Source organism: Epinephelus lanceolatus, chromosome 2 (genome assembly GCF_041903045.1).
Source record: "Epinephelus lanceolatus isolate andai-2023 chromosome 2, ASM4190304v1, whole genome shotgun sequence".
NCBI lineage: Eukaryota > Metazoa > Chordata > Actinopteri > Perciformes > Serranidae > Epinephelus > Epinephelus lanceolatus.
In genome coordinates this window covers 48222947-48242795 of record NC_135735.1, presented here as the reverse complement: position 1 = coordinate 48242795, position 19849 = coordinate 48222947, and the positions used below count along the sequence as shown (strand labels likewise).

General features: G+C 39.4%; 2 protein-coding genes across 2 annotated transcripts; one reads left to right on the top strand and one right to left on the bottom strand.

Annotated features, from left to right (window-relative positions):
* Positions 1-368: 368 nt before the first annotated feature.
* mesd (mesoderm development LRP chaperone) lies at positions 369-6601 on the bottom strand. The gene is made up of 3 exons (XM_033640994.2): positions 6412-6601; positions 4151-4383; positions 369-1131 (listed from the first exon to the last, which is right to left on the bottom strand). Exons 1-3 carry the CDS (start codon positions 6571-6573, stop codon positions 867-869), a joined length of 660 nt encoding a protein of 219 aa, XP_033496885.1. The 5' UTR covers positions 6574-6601; the 3' UTR covers positions 369-866.
* A 6230-nt stretch (positions 6602-12831) lies between these two features.
* Positions 12832-14556, top strand: tlnrd1 (talin rod domain containing 1). Its single transcript, XM_033648129.2, has one exon. It carries the CDS (start codon positions 12877-12879, stop codon positions 13939-13941), a length of 1065 nt encoding a protein of 354 aa, XP_033504020.1. The 5' UTR covers positions 12832-12876; the 3' UTR covers positions 13942-14556.
* The last annotated feature ends 5293 nt before the right edge of the window (positions 14557-19849 follow it).

The window sequence follows — 19849 nt, the reverse complement described above, 5'->3', positions numbered from 1 at the left end:
AAGCCTTCAGTTGTAGTAGAGATAAAGCAGTCAAAACTTATCATTTTGCATTTTCACTTTTCTCACAAATCACCATTGAGTCTGTGAGTGTATGAGATTTGTCCAAGTGGTGTAGCCATAGGCAGCTGTCTAAGATGGACACAGATACACATGCACATCTGTCTAAAATATCACTTTTAACTGTAACTAAGAGCCCTGGCCAAAACTGTGGAAAACAGTATACAGGCAGGCATCCAAATTCTTTTGGATACATTTAATTTTGGCTGTACTTTCTGATTACATCTGCATGATGCATTCAGGTGACCACACAAACACTTAAGTTAGAGCTGTGATTCAAACTCCAGTAATGAAAAACATTGATAGTGATATGATAGTATAAAAATGTTTATTTTCATATTCAGTGAAAAATTAAACAGAAACTGTGAGTGCTACCTTTGAATCAAATCTTTTAATGATGCTGGATGTGAATAAAAACATAACTGGACCTAAAGGTCTGATCAGTGACTAACTTCCTGTACCTAACAGGGGTCTTGGCACAGAAAAATAATATAAAAGGTAAATAATCCATACTTTGATTGCCTTTTCATTTAGTGATAATCTATCAACAAAAATTAAACAAAACAGACAGTGCTGATTTTACAACCGATGTTCTGAGCTTGTGACTACTCTGTGAAAAAAAAAAAAAAATTGTACTTATCAAGCTTTGTCATTGCAACATGTTATTATACCAGCTCAGTGGCCTGCAGGTCTTCATTCACTCATACCACTGACTCTGAACCACTGCAACATAAGGTGGTCCGGCAGCCCCTCACAACTAAGGCCAGAAGAAAGGACCTGTGACTCTTCCATCTTCCTCTGTTATTCCATCACAGCTCCTGCTTCAGATGGCTGGCACTGTTCCCCTCCAAGTCAGGCTTCTTGCTCTTTGACGTCTTCTTGTTCTTCTTGGCATTGACATCATTCTGCTGCTTGTATTTGGCATCTTCCTTCTTAGCAGCCTTCCCAGGGAACACCTGTCCCTCTACGGTAACATCCATGCAGCGCTCCTGGGCCACAAGGAAGTCTTTGACTTCCCAGGCCAAACTACCATCTCGCAGCATGAAGATTACCCTGTTGGAGCCCACCACAAACCTGCAGGAGGACATGTGGATGAAACCAGGTACTGTTTGTAACCCAGATTAAATTTACCAGTAGAGTTAATTCTAGTGATCCTGCACCTGCTCGCTAGAGGGAGCTGTAACACATGGTGCTCCTGATTTCAGCTGAATTGTAGAAGAGACAGAAAACACTAGTGCTGCTCATAGAAAAAAATCTTAATGCTAGACGAAAGTTTCAAAGAGCTTCCATAAGCACTGTGCTTCTTGTTAACTTCAGGATTGATTTTAAGGTTTTACTCATTACTTTTTAAGCACTACATGCTCAAGCACCAGCATACGTCTGTGAACTTATATGCCTCTATCTACCTGCACGCAATTTCAGATCATTTGACAAAAATCTACCAACAGTCACGATCTAGACTGAGGTTTTGCTGTCAGGGCCCAGTCAGTTTTATAAACTTGCTTTTGTGTAACTTTGTTTTGATATTGTTTCTTGTTGTTTCTTCTGTTTTTATGGGAGTGGGGTGAGATGTATTATTTTGTATCATTCATGGAGCACTTTGTTAGAAAGGTGCTATAATAAAGCTTTCATTGGGTGTGAGACCAGAGGATTATTGAGACCAGAGGATGTTGATGTGCCTGATTTTTTAGGATTAATCTGTAAATCTAAACTGCATTGAGTAGACTGTAGTCTATGTACAAAACATGACACAAATGTCACATCTTGAGTTGAGCATAAAGAGCGCCAAAATAATGTACCAAGTATCAAGTCAATCAAATGTGAGATTGTGATAATCCATAAAAATTTAAATAAGCTACTATATAAATTAAAAAGTTCAACATTTTGAGAACTATGCTTATTCTTTTCCTTTATGAGAAGAGTTTTTGTCTTCCTTTCACTCATTGAGACTATGAACAAAACAGGATGTAATCTTGCACGAGATATATGAAATACACTGTAAGAAAATGGCGGCTACCAGTGAAAATATTTTTCTAATATGGTACTTCTGCTAGATGGTATAACATCATAAGGTCATCATCAACATGAGTCAGTACAGTATCAATCAGTGGCACAATCACTTTAGCACAGTGTAGATTCTCAGAAAAAAAAGTTGGGTGTGTCCCCTTGATGGTACAGCATCATCTAGTCATCATCGACTTAAGTGAATACAACACCTGCTGTCACAGTAGACGTTATATGTAAGGTTACAGGAATGTCTTTAGTAATATTATACATATTCGTGGATTTGAGTACTTTTTATTAACCTAATCTTTTACTATTTTTTACTAATGCTATTACTACTATTATTTTGAAATATTACATGCCACAACAACATAACTACATATCAAAGCCTACTAAATAACAGAGAGGCCCATTTAACCCCGAAATATGCTGTATAGTTATCATGTCACAACGACAAAGCTCTCTGGTGCTCACTCAACTACCACATTACTCCTGAGAGAAGTGGATGTGGAGAGAAAGAACATGAAATCAGCAGAAGGAGAAGCTAGTTATTGTTAACTCTTAGCAGCCAGTGGCCGCAGTTAACTGTCACGGAGGTTGTACTGATTTAAATTGTGAGGTGTCAAGCTCTATTCAGTAAAAATATGTATTGGGATAAGGTTAATTATAACATTCTCATGATGTGTTCAATGTTATCTTGTAAAATGTAGCCTTTGGTGAGAAACTTGAATAAATACAGCTGTTTGAAGGAGAAATATGTTGATGTTTTCACAGCACTATAAAACAGATATTACAGAGGGAATTATGATGTATCATATATAGTAAACAGGCTTACTACTTATTTTTTTAAAGATATTTTTCATGTGAAAGAAGGTTATGTTAAAGGTTGTTTCATTAAGTGTGTATTATTGAATTTGGGCTCATTCAAAGGTAGTGTGATGAACGACTGAATGACTGTGTTTCCCTGGCACAAAAGAAGAATAAATAACAACAAAAAAAAACATCGGTATCGGCGAACGGCCAAATTGTTATTTTAAACATCAGTATCAGCAACAGCCCAGAATTTTAAAATTGGTGCACCCCTAAGTTCAAGAAAGGTAATTTGTACATTTTACTATTATTTTACGATGTCATATATTATTTCATTGTTTATTCTTCTGAGCAAATTGAAAAGTAATTTTTTTTTTATTGATTGTTGATTTACATGATGTACAACATGTTACTGACAGCAAATTAGAGCACATTTGTATCTTATTTTTATTGTTAGCTAGGTTGTGTCTTGCCTTGGGCACCAAATGTGCTAGGACTGCCACTGGTAATGAACACATTAATGCAACACTTACGTTATTCCAAAATGGGCCCTCCTGCAAAATGGGTACTTTTACTTTTGGTACTTAAGGTATATTTTGATGGTAATACTTTTGTACTTTTACTTAAATGATATTTTAAAGGCAGGACTTACTTGTAACACAGTATTTTTAAAATGTAGTATTACTACTTTACTGAAGTAAAAAATCTGAATACTTCTTCCACCACTGGATGTTAACATTAATTTATTGGAATATGGGTTTTCTTTTACTCACACATATTATTTTCAGACCCCCTTAATCCAATTAAGTGTGTGCACTGTTCATCTGTCCATCGTCTGTCTGTCTGTCTTTCTCTCTGTCTCTCTATTCTGTTCTCTCTATTCTATTTTGGAGCCACACTGTAAAGTTATGCAACATGACAGAGAATGTTGGGTGAAATCAACATTACGGTGCAGTTGATTCAATGTGTTTCAGCCACAATTTAAAGAGTACAGTAACTGCAATACATTCCTTGTCACCCAGGGAGAAAGTATTGTATGTATTGTATATGTATTTGGCTCACGTCTTGAGCAGCTGATAGTATTTCTACAAACCACCAGATGTCACTGTGCACACGGTGTTAAACGCTCCAAAGCTTCAAATCTTTTTTTCAGCACTAACTAGGAGAAAGCTCTAAAGCTTAATCAGGGTTTCTTAATGCGTAACTACCAATTTAATTTCTAAGGTTAATAACTTAACAAAGTTCTTGTTAATGATAAATGAGTTCACAGAGTAACTACCTCTGTATATCAAAGTTGGCGTTGAAGAGGCTGCCCTGCCACAGGCCTGTGATCTCCTCTGTCTCTTTCTCAGTGGGATCCCCTGAGACTGTAGCAAAAACCATCAGAGTCTTTCCCTTCTTGGACATCTTGAGCAGCTCCTCTGGCTTGGAGGGATCAACCTTGGTGAAATCAATGGGAGGAGGAGACCTCCTATGCTCCGGGAGGTCACCTTCTTCAATGTCATCATCCTCCTGTGGAACAATGAGAAGAAATGATGTACAATGAGTGACATTACCCAAAAACCAAAAAAAACTGCAGTATTTATGTGAATATTTAAGGGTTTTTTTGTTTTTGTTTTTGTTTTTTTACAGCTCACCATTTTTACAACTGACTTTACACAATGTCAGATACTGACTTAATGTTTTCAATTCACATTACTAGGGGTGAATGATACTGGATTATTTTTTTTTGCCAATATCCAATATGCTGATATATAACACCTTATTTGGCCAATAACCAATACTGATTTTGATATATCCACTTTTTTCCCCACCTAATTTTAGTGATCATTAAGTTTCTTCTGTAGTGGATCATGACAGCCCACCAACAGATGGAGACATGACAAACAATACTTTTCAGTGTATGCAATATTCATTCATTGTGTAAAATGAGAAAAAGCATGGGCAGCTGTGGCTCAAAGGCAAAGCAGGTCATTGGCGGTTCGATCCCCAGCTCCTCTAGTCCGCATGTCAAAGTATCCTTGAGCAAGATACTGAACCCCAAGTGTGTGAGTGTGTTAAAAACTGAGTAGCAGGTGGCACCTTGTATGGTAGCCTTGGCCACCAGTGTATGAATGTATGTGTGAATGGTGAATGTGACTCGTAGTGTAAAAAGCGCTTTGAGTGGTCGGATGACTAGAAAGGCACTATACAAGTGCAGGTCCATTTACCATTTTACCATTTACCATGTTGGCCGATTCTGATAGTTCCTTTTAAAGCCAATATTGGCCGATACCGATGACGTTCTGATATTATCGTGCATCCCTACACATTACTACATTACACTAGTTCTCTTTACCAACATGCAGCCCAGCGCAACAGTTTAGATCTGAAATGCAAAACACTTAAATAGGTACAGTAACATTGCTACTGTAATTTAAGGTACTCTAACTTTCTGCATAAACCGACATTTTAGTACAAAATAAGAATGGCACATATTTACTGTTTTGGGATTGTATTGTCAGAAACACTGCTTCAATATTCCATCACACATTCCAACACATCAAATGACACAAAAGTAGTCCCAGTAATCCAAAAAACAAAACAAAAAACAAAACGTATATACACAATACATATATGTATCGAGTTCAGATGGAGTCAGCCCTGTCTTCTGCATTTGACTTATAATACACCTGGATAGGTCTACAGCTAAAATGCTCAAATGGAAATCCTCATGTACTTTTATTTTACTAACTTCTTAAATGTAGATGTAGCAAAACGCTGTCTAATTTAATATGTGTTTTCCTGGTGGTCAAGTGTGAACGATGTAGTAACTGAATACATTGTGTAACAAAGCACTGAAGGTCTCCACAGTTTGGTCAACATAGACTTCCCTGGACACAGCCTGTTCCAACTTCTCCCCTGTGGTAGGCGCAACAGAGTGGTAGGCAGACACAAGAACAGTGTTTTTCCACAGGCCATCACTCTGATTATTACATCACTCTACTGTAACTTTGTATGGCTGATTCTAACTGTGCTGACCGTCATCACACATAAATAGAGCAGTGAAAGCCAAATTTTACAGCTCACATCTTAGTTAAAGGCTGACGTAACTTTATGTTGATCTTTTTGTGCTAAATTTAAGAGTTTGTGTTTGACGGGTGTGGAATTCTCTTTTGTAAAGTTGAGGCGTGCAGTGTTACTTTGGTTTAGGGAGTGCAGCATTGCAGCTTTTACACTGACAGCTGTAGAATGGAGTACTGAGGAACGTAACGGGCGACTGTTTTACAAGTAACATGGGAACAGGTATGTTAACCTCTAGTACTGTCACACCATTTAAGGATTTCTCTCTCCCAGATTAGCAACTAGCTATTGAGACTAGTGACTAGGCTATTGATGAACTGTTACTGTCACTGTCACCGTATAAACTGAGAAGTTGCTCTTTGCTGATAACGCATGGGTTAATTACATTATGAACGTTCCCTTAGCTAGCAAACGGCTAGGCTAGTTGCTAACTAATATCTGAAGGCTGACTGAATGAAAACTATCACAGTAACCTACCTCCCATTGTTCCAGGAGCCGTGCCATATCTGCATCATTGTAATCCCGGATATCCTTCTTTTTCTTTGGCTTATCTTTACTGTCAATCGCTAATATACAAAGGAAATATGTGCACAAAAGCAGCACTAGCGTTACACATCTCCATCTAGAGTCAGACGCCATGTTTACAGATGGTGTGTTCTCATTGGCTTCGGAGCCTGCCGGTCACAAGACAGGAGAGGCGTGTCAGAGCTGTAAAAAGCTGACCGACGGCATGCACACCACATGACAGAATTTCAAAATAAAGCCTGAATTATTAAAAAAAAAGAAAAAAAAAGTAACACTTTCTATTGAAGTGGTTATTTTTATTGCTCAACCCTTAGAATCTCTCAAAGACATTTTTGCTCACTTTTATTTAACATTTTGATAATTTTTACCTTTTGATCATATATCTTTTACTTGTATGTCACAGTTAAAAGCATTTTAAAGGAGCTCCATACTATATGCAAAGCATATCTATGATTCAGATGTTGTTTGCAAAGGATCTAAACAGAGAGGTGACTGACCCCCTGTTCTCAATATCATGCCCCCGCAGAGCCGGAGAGCCATCTTTCTAGACATATGCATGCGCAAGCTTGAGAGGTTGGGTTATCTGTCAATCATTTTTTTGTTACTTGGCCAATCAGAGGCCCATAATCAGATTTAATTCAGCCAATCACTTACAGTAGTGGGACTAGTCAACATTTCAACTAGCTACATATGCTAGCACTAAACTCCCTGATCGTAACAGAATAGTAACTTCAACCACTGCTCATTTTAGAAGGACTACGGCAAGAAAGCATGTTTTTTGATTAAATTGTCAAACAATTAACAAACAGTGAATCATAATTGTTTGTTTCTGGCTGCCAGCATAGCATAGCTAGCACGCTAGCTAGGTTAGCTGAGAAGTTGTCTATTTCCACTTCAAAATGTCAATTAAAAAACACCTTGCTGTCAGTTGATACTTTGTCAAGGGTTGGATGCCAATGGATGGTCCGGACGGAGTCAAAAAAAAGACAAAAGTCCATGGCTCCACATCTAGGGGTGTGTGGACACTGGAGGAAAGACGACAGAACCTGCTGACATCCCGCCCTCCCTCTGGTTCTTGTAGCAGAGGAGCAGAACACAACCTGGGTCAACAGGGTTTGCTGGAGGCCCCTTAGGGGCTCAAAGCCAGGCCACTTGTCATCTTTTTCCTCAGGGGTTTCATGCCTCTGCCCTCCGGACAGGAGGACTTGTTACTCTAGACCATCCATTTGAGCACTAATCCAAGTCAAAGTATCAACAGACAGCAACGCTTTTAATCAACATTTTTTAGTGGAAGTATACAATCTTTCAGCTAGCTAATACTGGCAGCCAGAAACAAGTATCTCTGATGATCCATTGTCCGTTTCATAATCTAAACAAGAAGGAAGAAACAAGAAGGTCCTCCTAAAATAAACAGTGAACAAGCAGATAACGTTAGCTAGCGAGCTAGTGTGTTGGCTAGTGGAAAAGTTTAATACTTTGACTTTAAACAAGCAATTGTGAATGCAAAGCTATCATTATTTTTACAACAATGATCTAAAATAGATAGTTAGCAATCTCCATCCGTACAACGTGAAACGGAGGATCTGGTACTTGTATGCACACATCTAAAACGGCGGCTCTCAGGATCTGTGTTCTTTCTCAGCTTCTTTCTCAGAAGCTTTACAAGCAAGTGTTGTTTGTTGCTATGTATGCTCCAGATGTTGTAATAAGCCTTCATAGTATGTGTTTGCTTATTTCCTGGGCTCATTCACTTCAATTTAATTTGAAATAGCAAAGAAATCAACCCCAGTCACTTTCAGTCAGTAAAAGTAACACATACTTCAACTGCCTGCAAGATATGCAAGATATCAAAGAAATCACGAGCACAATGAAATTGTTTTTTGTACATTATGATTCAAATATATGCATCAATAAAAGTGAGGAAATATATTCAGAAGTTCTCCTTTTTTCACATTTGCTGTAGTTTTGTCAATGGGTTCTTAAAGAAATCTCGCAAAAGGGGGGACCCAGCTGTAAGCTAATGCTATTTGGGGGGTCTCGGCATGGAAAAATTTGGAAACCCCTGCTTACATATTTCCAGCAACAGGACAGAGTATGTGGGACTGGAACTATAGTGTGTGTGTGTTCATTGTAATGAGGGAACATGTCACCCTGTGCAACAGTGTGGCTCACTGATAACTACTTTTTGGACAGCAATGGAGCTCTATGGCACAGGAAACATAGAAAATGCCCATATTTATTATTAAAATGCAATAATTCTTAGGAAAAGCATCAATAGCTGATATTTTGTGCTAAATTGTTTCAATTAGTGCTCTCTTTTTTGCCTTTTTATGTGAATATGGTCAAAAAGCATGATAACAGAAATATGTCCATTAGCTGAAGTCAGGGGAGGAGTCTCCATTTTGATCAGAGGCAGGAAACACAGTTGATGATAACATAAAGGCCAGCATTAGACTGACACATTTGTTTTACTGTAACTTTGCTGCTACAATTTTGAACATAATGTAAATGATTCACTATTTTCCCTCATGGACCATGTAGCTACATTATTTAGACAGTGTTAGAAAGCAGTGAGTGAAGGCCGGCAGAGTTCAGGGGGTTGTGAAGCTCAGAGATCAGCCTCGCTGACACAAACTGTAGAGCTGTTTCCTCTCTGGCCGACTCCACCTAATGGCACTGTGCCCTGTGCAGCTGCAGATCCCACTGACAGTACAACAGCACTCACATTCACTAACATCACAACCTCCTACCAAGAAGAAAAGAGGGTTTGTTACCATGCAACATACCATAAGCTTTATCATTCTGTATGTCTCAAATACAGTCATAGTCTGAGAAAAAAGAAAAAAAATAAGTTTATTTTTGTGTTAAAAAGGAAAGGAACCAAAAGGAGGAAATTTATTGAAATAAATTATTCTAATATTTGCTTTATCATCTACAATTCCATGAAAGACCGACAAGATACGTAAATTATACACATGTAACTTTGAGAGGGCAGTGAACGACTGCTTTTCAGCAGTTTGCTGCTCCATTTTATGCTACAGATCAATGGTCCAAAACCCAAAGAGATATGGTTTTCAATTATATAATACACATGTGAGAGGCTGGAACCAGCAAATGACATATTTGAACATGACATATGCTTGACCTTTAAAAACTAATAAGCAGTTAACTGAACATAAGGATTCTTTGAGGAAAAGAGGATGAACAGATGTCAGTAACGTTGCTGAGAACCACTCTGGATTTTAAATGAATTTAGGTACAAGGGATTCTTTTAATGCAAAGTGCCTTAAGGTTTAACAATTTGAGACCACCATGATCACAGTCATTATGTAGGCAAGCACTAGTGTCCCTGGTTTTATATGAGAAGAGGCTGCTAGGCTAATCAATGTAATGTAAAATGCCATAAGCTTGTGCTAATAATGTTAGCATATTGTATTTGTTTAAAAAACGTGTTTCGTACAGGAAAGTTGTTATGTCAGTGAACTTTGTGAGTTGTAATGGAGCCAAATTGTGTGCCATTATCTTTGTTAAATGTTGCTGTTGTCCCTGGTTTTATATGAGAAGAGGAAAAGATCACTAGTAGCTAGGCAAATTTATAACGTAAAATGCCGTAGTCTTGTGCTAATAACATTAGCATATTGTATTTGTGGGGAAAATGTGTCCAGATAGAGACAAGTGTTTGTCTGTGAGTGCTGTGAGTTAAAGTGAAGCCAATTTGTGTACTTGTGTTTGAAATTGTCTCTATTAAGCCATATTTAATGTCTGTTTTGAATCTACTAAACTTAACAGCACTTGTGTACTAGTGTTTTGGAGGACATAGACACACCACCACAAAATAAATGCTCTCAACAACGTAGGCGACGTACGTAGGCGACGTGCGTAGAGTCTACACACAACCATAAATCTTGCTGTAGGCGACGTGCGTTGGCTACGTGCATAGGGTCTACGCACAACCATAAATCTTGCTTTAATATAATTTGCCATTCCTGCTTGTTTCATCATGTTGATGATGGCTTTGTAGTTGAAACTTATCCGTTTCTGTTCATTTTGCCTACATTAAATAACTACATTTACCTGTGAGTGCTGGTGTCCTGTTTGTTTTTGGATCCTCGCCAAAACTGTGTGCCTCTATTTTTAAGATTTTTAGAGTTGTGGTTTCTGCTATTTTTTATTATCTTTTTTTTAAACCTCAGTAATGCACAGTTGTTTCAGATAAAAAGCCACTGCTTATTATTTAAAACATAGTATAATATTATAAATTAATTTTTGTCCAACTAATAAGTCAATCTTTGGAGTTAAAATATTCTAAACATTTATAAATAATGTCTATGTGTAGGCTATACATGATCAAATGGGTTTTTAAAATCACCAAAAAGACATATAATAATTAGAGCAGGGGTTTTCCCGAGGTCATAATATTCAGTTATTTAAAGTCTTTGTGAAATATTGTTATTGATAGATCCACCTTATAAAAAGTCACACTGAATAAATATTTCAAAAATATTTTGTACTAAAATGTATTTGCACAACAAAAATATAGTAAAGGGCATGACTTTAGGGACATCAGTGGTAGCTACGACACGCTGTTATTCTTTTGAAACAAAAGCTCTGCTTTTATTTTGAATACACAGACTTCCGGTATCATTTTAGGTAGCCAGGCTAGTGGCACACTTGACGCAATTGGGATGTCTCATGGTAGATTAACAGCTCGTCCTGAAAGTAAAAGCAGTCGCTAAAGTCCTCGGAGTTCTATGGCTATCGGATAACTACAGTCGTCCCTCGCGACGTCGCTAACGTGAGCCAACAGCTACTTCACAGCAAGGGTAGAGAGGTCATTTTAAGCAAATGGTTGTTGTGTTGTTACAACTTAGCTCAGTCCAGCAGCAGCTCAGCCGCGACCACACCCTCCCTGCTTCCTCATAGTAGTGTAGCGGGAGCGCGCAGCACGACTTTGAATCTCTAAGGAATAACGGCTCCTTCTTCCAGCTACGTTTACGGTTTTCTGACCGTGGAACTTCCCAAGAGAAGTGAGTTCAATTTTCAAAGACCACCGACCGGTATGGATATTAGCGAGTCCCCACAGAGGATATGCGGGGCTGCACGGTCTCTGGTCCCGAGTTAAGACGTGGAGGAGGAGGTGGAGGGAGGACAGACGGACGATGCTTATGGAGTCGAAGCGACCGGAGCAACCGCTAACGTTAGCTTCTAACCCAGGGCTGTGTTTGAAAAAGAAGAGGTTGAAAGTGGATTAAAGTGTCTGTGTTGTTGGAAAGTCGCCCTCTCGGTGGATTTTACTTGGGAGGACTCATGAAATGATGTTGCTGGAGGGAAACGCAAGTCTTCTCGCTGTCCAGAAGAGCTGCCCGGGTGGTGCCCCGTTTGTAACCAGCATGAGTACGCCAGGCCGGTCAAACTCATTGGGAACAAGTCGGACAAGATCTCGGTGCTGTTTCAGGCTACTTGCTCCGATGCAAGTGGACACAAAATGATATCCTATTAATATTAGTTAGAAAAGACTGAAAAGCCAGCTTCTAAATGTTGAGATGATGTTTTCTTGGCTGTAATTATACAAAGACCCCAAGAAAAGGCATCTAACGTTACAAAAATAGTCATTTCATCAGAAGTAACGTTAATTCCAACTGGGAACATATTTTTGTTTCAAACAATAAGGGGCTTTTGACATTATTTTTATTATTCCCAATCCGCACTTTGCCGTTTAGAAGGCACCTTGGTGGCACTGCAGTTTGTGTGTGATTTTTTTAATTCATCAACCTGTGAATTCTTCTGTTCCACAAAAACCTGGGACTACCATGAGAATATTGACTTTTGGATTTTTGTGTTCAGGGCATTTAAATTAATTTGTCAAGATAAGAGCATATATCTTACTACACTGATTACTCTGATGTTGTGGTGATTTTGATTGACTGCCCTGCATTGTATAATTACTAATAACCAAGGCAGATTAAATGGGAATATACCAGATCAGTTTAGATTTGGATTATAGTATACTTTATAGACACAATAACTAATAATGGGGATGTCATTCAAACATGCGTAAATGCAGTAATTGAGTTTAGCTCTTTCCACATGTTTACATTGAGAATACATGTCCTGTGTCTGCATACAATGTACAGTTGATTACCTGTACTCTGAAGGAATTTAGGGAAGACTTTTTGGCCAGTTTTTATGTAAAAGAGTTTGTAAAAACATGGAAGTGATGCTTATCTCGGAAATGTCTTAAGCAGTGCAATGCAGTGTACAGCAGCAGACAACTATAAATAGCTGAACCCCTCCAGAAGAGCAGTTTGACCCTCAACCCCACCCCCCCCCCACCCCCCAGCCCCCCCCCCACCCCCATCCCCCCATCCCCCCCCCCCCCCCCCCCCCCCTTCTTTTCCTTCCACTCCCTTCCTTATTATGGCTAGTGGTGGCTCTGGGAAATCGGCTAGCGAGGGATCAACCAGCACACCCAGTGGAAGTTTGCAGCAGAGGAAGCGTCTCTCCTCTATCTGTGACACATGTAAGGGCAAAATGCAGCTGGTGGCTGACCTCCTCCTGCTGTCCAGCGAGACCAGGCCAGTCATGACCTCTGAAGGTGTGGCAGTGGCAGACACCTTTGACCAGTGCCGTGACACAGTCATCGCCAGGACTAAAGAGCTCTCCATTCTCACCCATGACATCCAGAGCCAGCTCAACATGGGCCGCTTCACAGAGGTGGGGGACCGTCTCCTGGAGATGGCGGACCTGGTGGTATCTTTGACAGAGTGCTCAGCCCATGCCTCTTACCTGGCAGCTGTGGAGACACCTGGCTCTCAGCCCTGCCTGCCAGGTCTGGTGGACCGTTACAAGGTGACCCGCTGCCGGCACGAAGTGGAGCAGAGCTGCAGCATCCTCAGAGTTACACCCTTGCCAGACCTCTCCCCCCAGCTCCTCCTTGAGCTCTCTCAGAACATCTCCACCAACCTCAAGAATCTTACAGACATCTCCTCGCTGGCCAGTGAGAGGTCCAGGGACCGCTTTGCAAAAGAGCAGTTTAAACTGAGCGTCAAAAGCATGAGCACGAGCGGCACAGCCTTCCTGGCGTGTGTCAAGGAGGTGAAAACGCAGCCCAGTGAGCTGACCAGGAACCGCTGTGTGCTCTTTAGTGCGGCTTTAGTCCAGGCTGTCAATGCCCTGGTTGGGTTTGCCACAGAGCCTCAGTTCCTAGGAAAAGCTGCAAGTATCTCCACTGAAGGGAAGGGGGTACAGACTGCAGTGTTAGGGGGGGCCATGAGTGTGGTTTCAGCCTGTGTCCTCCTCACTCAGGGCCTCAGGGATGTTGCACAGCATCCTGAGAGCAGCTCGAAAATGGCTGACTACCGTGAGCGTCTGCGAAACTCGGCGTGTGCTGTATCAGATGGCTGCACTCTGCTCACTCAGGCACTCAGAGAACGCTCCTCTCCAAGGACTCTGCCGCCAGTCAACTCTCATTCTGTGAATTAGTTTAGGAAGAGGCAGCATGATCTCCAGTCCCCTCTGTCCTATTCTACCGTACCAAAGACACTCACTTGGGTTATTCCTGTTCATCAGATATAGAGTCAGTAACATCAGAAGGAGGCTATCTGTGGGTCTGTTCATGGGGTTGAAGTGTGTTTGAATGCAGAAGAGCGCTAAAAATGTCACAGGGTTTTGTGTCGCGCTGGATGTGGCTCAAACCTTGTTACAAATGGACCCCTTGAGCAAATGGGCCTGACATGAGCTCAGCTGACCACCGCTCACCAACAGACAGCAACCTTCAAACCTGAAAAGTTTACCTCAGTTTTCAGCTCTGGTGAAAACACCAGCTTTGATGATGGATGTAGCCTCACTGTGTGAATCTGTGGTTGGCTGACCTACTCGATTATGTGTGCTTTGTGAGAATGAAAAGAGTGATCTGAGTGTCTCAATGCCTGCTTTTGTTTTTTCAACATGTGTGAATTCTTAATTGGTAAAAAGCTGCTGTGAGTGTGTGCCATAGGTTTTACACTATTTACCAGACTTCCCATAGTATTTTAAAGTGTTTTGATCATGCATGTAATGGAGTATTTATTTCAACAATTAAAAATGTTGTTTCTGATATGCCGTTGTTTGGCTAATGTGCTTTGAAAAGCCAAATTGTTTTAAGGGTCTGTTCATTCAAATAACAAAAAAGCATCTAGTGGTATCTGTCCATACTGACAGTTAAGTTTTAATTGTTCAAGTTTGGAGTTATCTGTCTCTGAGATTTCTGCTTCCACCCTGATAGAATGGTGGTAAATTAACTTAAAAATACTGCTTTCTAATAGAGCACTGTGCATTGATGGTTTGATAGAATGTGACTAATGACCTGCTTAAGGGTCAACAAAACATGTTTTGTAGAATAATTATAAGCTGTTAATAAAAAAAAACCCATTTGGTTCATCCTGTAATTAAAACCAAAATCCATTTGGTCTGACCAACCAAATTGATTATTTTATAGCCTGGCAACCCCATTGTTCTTATGAATAGCTTCTTACTGATGAATAAAGTATCAATAATGACATTTTACTCCTAATCAAATCTTAAGTTACAATTCAGAAACCCTTTACATGGGGCGTCTTGTAAGAAAGTGCCACGGAAAATGAATCAGCAACATCTCTTTAACACAGTCCTTAAATGGAAAGATAATATATTTGTTTTGTTGTAAGTACCAGTTATCTTAATAAAAAAAATGTTATCTGTCAGGATTTTTGCAGCTCTGTACTTTCCAGAAGCACTGTCTTTGGTAGTTCACAGAGTACACTGTCAGCAGTTTTACTTTTTTCCATGACAAATAGTTTGAATTCACCTCTATCGTACTGGTGAGAAGGCAGATGTCTTAAAACCTGGACAAATTAAACCAAAACAATATGCATGGCTCGAGAGGGAAAGGTAAATATGTATATTGTTGTAGTTTTTGTGAACCAACCTGTTAGTGATTTAAAATGGAAGGTTCTGTCTTGCTCTCCTGCTAAATCCTTTGTAATTTACTTCCTTGGATAATGTTGAAGTGTGTGTAGAATGTGGTAGGATGTATAAATAGGTATTACTAAATCGGTCATTTTGTTAAATAGCATAGTGGTTCCTAACAACAGTAATGATATTATCGTGGACCACAAACTAATGCTCAGTGTGTTTGTTAATCTTGGAATGGTGGAACAAGTATTTAGATCATGTCCTTCGGTAAAAGTAGCAATACAGCACTCTAAAAATACTCCAGAAAACTACATAACTATCATAAATAAAACATACATAAATGATACATATTTTGCAGGAAATATGTTCCTGTGAGTGTTATATTGCTGAATGATATTATTGGATTATTATCACTAAGGCATTAATGAGTAAGTATCATTTTAATGTAATAATTTTACTAATTTTGGATTTTGCTGGGTAATCATCAAAAAACACATCACACTTTGTTCATCAAGTTTTGTGTGTAAAGTCCTTAAAAATAAAGTAGTTACTATAGTTGTGAAAAACAGCAAGTGGAGTAAAAAGTACAATATTTTCTTCTCTGACATTGGCATCTACACTAGTGCTGAAACAAGTGGTTGATTAATTGAGAAGTTGGTCAACAGAAAATGTATTGACAACAGTTCTGATAATTAATTGTAGTTGATTAAGCAAAAATGCTCAACATTTAATGGTTTCAGCTTCTCAGATGTGTAGATTTACTATGTTTCTCTATTTTATATCATTTTGAATTAAGATATTTTGGGGATTCAACTGTTGATTGGACAAAACCATTTGAAGATGCCATCTTGGACTCTGGGGAATACCATTCACTATTCTCTGAGACTAATTATGGACTGATGAGGTGTTTTAGAGCAGTGGTTCCCAACTGGTCCAACCACGAGACCCAGATTTATCCTTAGTCATTAGTTCAAGGTCCACACAGTTTTTACATTCAGCATTATATTTTCATTTGGCCATGTTGTGGAGCTAGTTTGCGGTCTCTGTCAAGCAGCTATCTGTTAGTCACTCACTCTACAAAAGGAAACGCCACAAAAAAAGCCATGTGCTGAAAATTCACTGTACTTCAAAATAAAATGTGTTTTATTACAAACCTGACACATTGGACAGTCACTTGTGGTCCATTCAGAATGGATCTGCAACCCACTTTTGGACCCAGACCCACCAGTTGGGAACCACTGTTTTAGATAGTCCATGCTTTACTTAAACCTGGGTTCATGTTCCTTTGTCAGCCGACAGCTAGCTGAAGTGTTGCTGAGCAGCATAGTGAATCCATGTGTCACATGAATAGTGCATCTTGTGTGATTTTCACTGATATTCTTTTTGTCAAGCAGACAGAAAAGAAATTGGAATTTATACACGTATTCATCCACTACCCTTATTTGCATACTGGTTGGACAATTCTTTAAGATAAGCAGAAGGTAGTGCAAATTTTCCTGTCATGTGCTACTCCATCAGAGCAGAAGGAGACATAGTTAAAATACCATTCAGACTCTGGATGGTAGGGAAATAACTATGGCATTTAATTTTCTTTCATATATTCATTGGAGAAGGGTTACAGTGTCCTTAACGTTAACGTCACACGGACCCAACACTGTTGTCCTTCGCCATTTTTTGGCTCTTCGGTAAAGCAGAAGCTTCGTTGGATGTCAAAGTCACATGCTTCTTGTAGGCTACATCATTTTGCTTTTATCTGTACACCAAATTTTCCACCTCAGTAAAACATTTATGGCATTATGGCATGAAAAAAAACTGAAAATACACATATACACCAGGGGAGGGAAACACGCCAATAGACGCACATTGCTTCATACATGCAGTGATGTGTCACAGGTGTAAGTAATAAAATGAATGACAGCTGAATTCCATCTGGCTGCTTCTCTTCCACTGTCCTAATAATATGCATGCTGGTTCACTGTCACACTGTCATGGCTTTCTGGAGTAATATCATGAGAAGGAGTGGGTACTGAACATCACCGCAGCCATGATGAAATTCAGTACAACAGCACAACCTCGAGTGTGATATTGCTTTTATACAACAGTTCTACAAGCTCCATTTATTAACAATAAAAAGCAGCGACAGGTTAGGATTCGTATTGTTTAATGATTTGTTTGGCTTTGCCAACACAAATAGTTGGGCAACTGGATTGGGACTGTACTGTTGCCAAGCAACACACAATTATTCCTGCACATTAGCTGGCTACTTTGTGTGAACTAGGTCTACACGTTACTACAGACCAGCTACATTGTATCATGTGCATTTATCTGTATGTTTCCATTTACTGTGGGACCAGGTGAGTTGGTCAGCTGCTCAGGGGAAATAGCCCAGCGAGCACTTAAAAAAAAAAAAAGACGTTTAAAAAATTACTGTGGTGGTGTGTGTGTGGTGAAAAGACATTTAGAACTGGTTCAAAAGTGAAAGATTTGTCACCAAGTATTTAAAGACATTGTTTAAACATAAACATTTAGACCATATTTCACCAGGATTCTGGTGATGATTCTACTCCGAGAAAACAACCAGGTGGGAAAAGAAAGGTAATAGTTAAATGGTTTCCCAGAACACTGACGTCAAACAGCACTTTTAGAGTCACTTGATGTTACTGCAGCCTCCAGTCACCAGATCTCAGTCCAATAGAACACCTTTGGGATGTGGTGGAACAGGAGATACGCATAATAGATGTGCAGCTGACAAATCTGTGGCAACTCTGTGATGCTATCATTACAATATGGACCAAAATCTCTGAGGAATGTTTCCAGCACCTTGTTGAATCTATGTCACCAAGAATTAAGGTAGCTCTGAAGGCACAAGGGGTCCAACTTGGTACCAGCAAGGTGTACCTAATAAAGTAGCCAGTGAGTGTATACAGTCAATGAATAAAAGTTAACTAGTTGTAATTCAGTTAAAAACATCTACAATGAATAGTACCACTGGTAAAACATTAATTGTTGATTACAATAGTTAAGATTTTGACTGCAGTAAGAAATTAACTGTAGCTATCTTTAATTAGAATTGCTACTAGTCAGAGTTACATTTTGGACTTGTTGGCTTGGAATTCTAATGATTAAAAAGCAATTGTTTATCTACAATTGCTATTTCCACTACTGATGAAATGTTTAAAGGGCTTGCCATACCCTCACAGCCCACTTCACATAGCAGCGTTCTGTGTTTTCCTGCCTTGCCTCTCCAGTTCAACCCAGGTCACACTCCATCTGCTGGAGCAAAGCCATCGTGAGATCTGTATTGTGGTAATCTCACAGAATCCAGATCTTCTTTTAACGGAATGCGCTGTGGATTGATGTCTTCCATGCAGCATGTGAAGGTAACCCTGATATGATTCTGGATAGTGTCTGCCAAGTTTGTGATCCTGGGTGTTGTTAGGACCCAGGGGCCATATTCACAAAGCAAGCTGCTCCTAGTGACAAAATCCAAAGAAAATTCTTAGAATTGTGACATTTTCTTAGAATTTCCCCTTAAAGTTAAGACTAGGTCCTTGTAAAGATACAAGTTATTCACAGAGCATCTTAGACCTCAAAAGAGCCCCTAAGGTGAAGGAGTAGGGAGGAGGACTTTTAAGAGAAGTAAGAGTTTCTTAAGCAGAGGAGAAAATGACAGAAACACTGGATGACAGTGAGTAAATGAAATGCCACAGATTAGATTGTGCAGGAATAGTATTTGTGGTTGATCTCATTAGGGGTATGCACACATTTCCCACCCAACGCAATAAAATGATCACAATACTGGGACAGAAAACTGGAAAAAGGCAACAGTGCAGCAGTGATAACTTGTGGCTGTCTCAACCTTCCATCAGCAAAGTGATCACACTATCAATGACAACACTTTGACAGTCAGCAGTTCATTTCATTTCCACTGGGTGTCCACACCTTGCAGGCTCACAGAAGGGCATGTCTGTGGTAACCAATCACGCCACACACAGAATGCATTACACCTAGCAACAGGATCAACCGCACCTCCTCACTGAGATAAAAATTTCTGCTAATTCCTCGCTCAGAGTTGCTCTTAGACCTTTCCTAAACCACGCCTAAACTAGGAATCCTTACTGAAATTTTTTAGGCTAAGTTAGGAGCTCCCTGAGAGTATTCTGACAGTGTTTGTGAATATGGCCTCAGGAGTTTTGCACACAGCCTCACGCTGATAAACTAGCTAAACAAAACAAATGAAAATGCTGTTCAGTCCAACATCATGGGGGAAATAAATCTGGGAATAATTCACTACTTGTTTTTTTGACAATAAGATCAGATGAATGTATGATTTGATTTAAACAAACACCATAGTTAGGGATGTACAGTATTGTATTTTTTGCCGATATCCAATATATGCCAATATATAACAACTCATTTGGTCGATAATCAATATCGATATATCCACTTTTTCCTCACC

Bases quoted from the DNA above. Each gene is read 5' to 3' on its own strand.
- tlnrd1 (XM_033648129.2), top strand. From the start codon at position 12,877: ATGGCTAGTGGTGGCTCTGGGAAATCGGCTAGCGAGGGATCAACCAGC.
- mesd (XM_033640994.2), bottom strand. From the start codon at position 6,573: ATGGCGTCTGACTCTAGATGGAGATGTGTAACGCTAGTGCTGCTTTTG. The intron at 4,384-6,411 runs GTAGGTTACTGT...ATTGTTCCACAG, and splicing joins GGCTCCTGGAACAATGGGAG to GAGGATGATGACATTGAAGA. The intron at 1,132-4,150 runs GTAGTTACTCTG...GTCCTCCTGCAG, and splicing joins GCCAACTTTGATATACAGAG to GTTTGTGGTGGGCTCCAACA.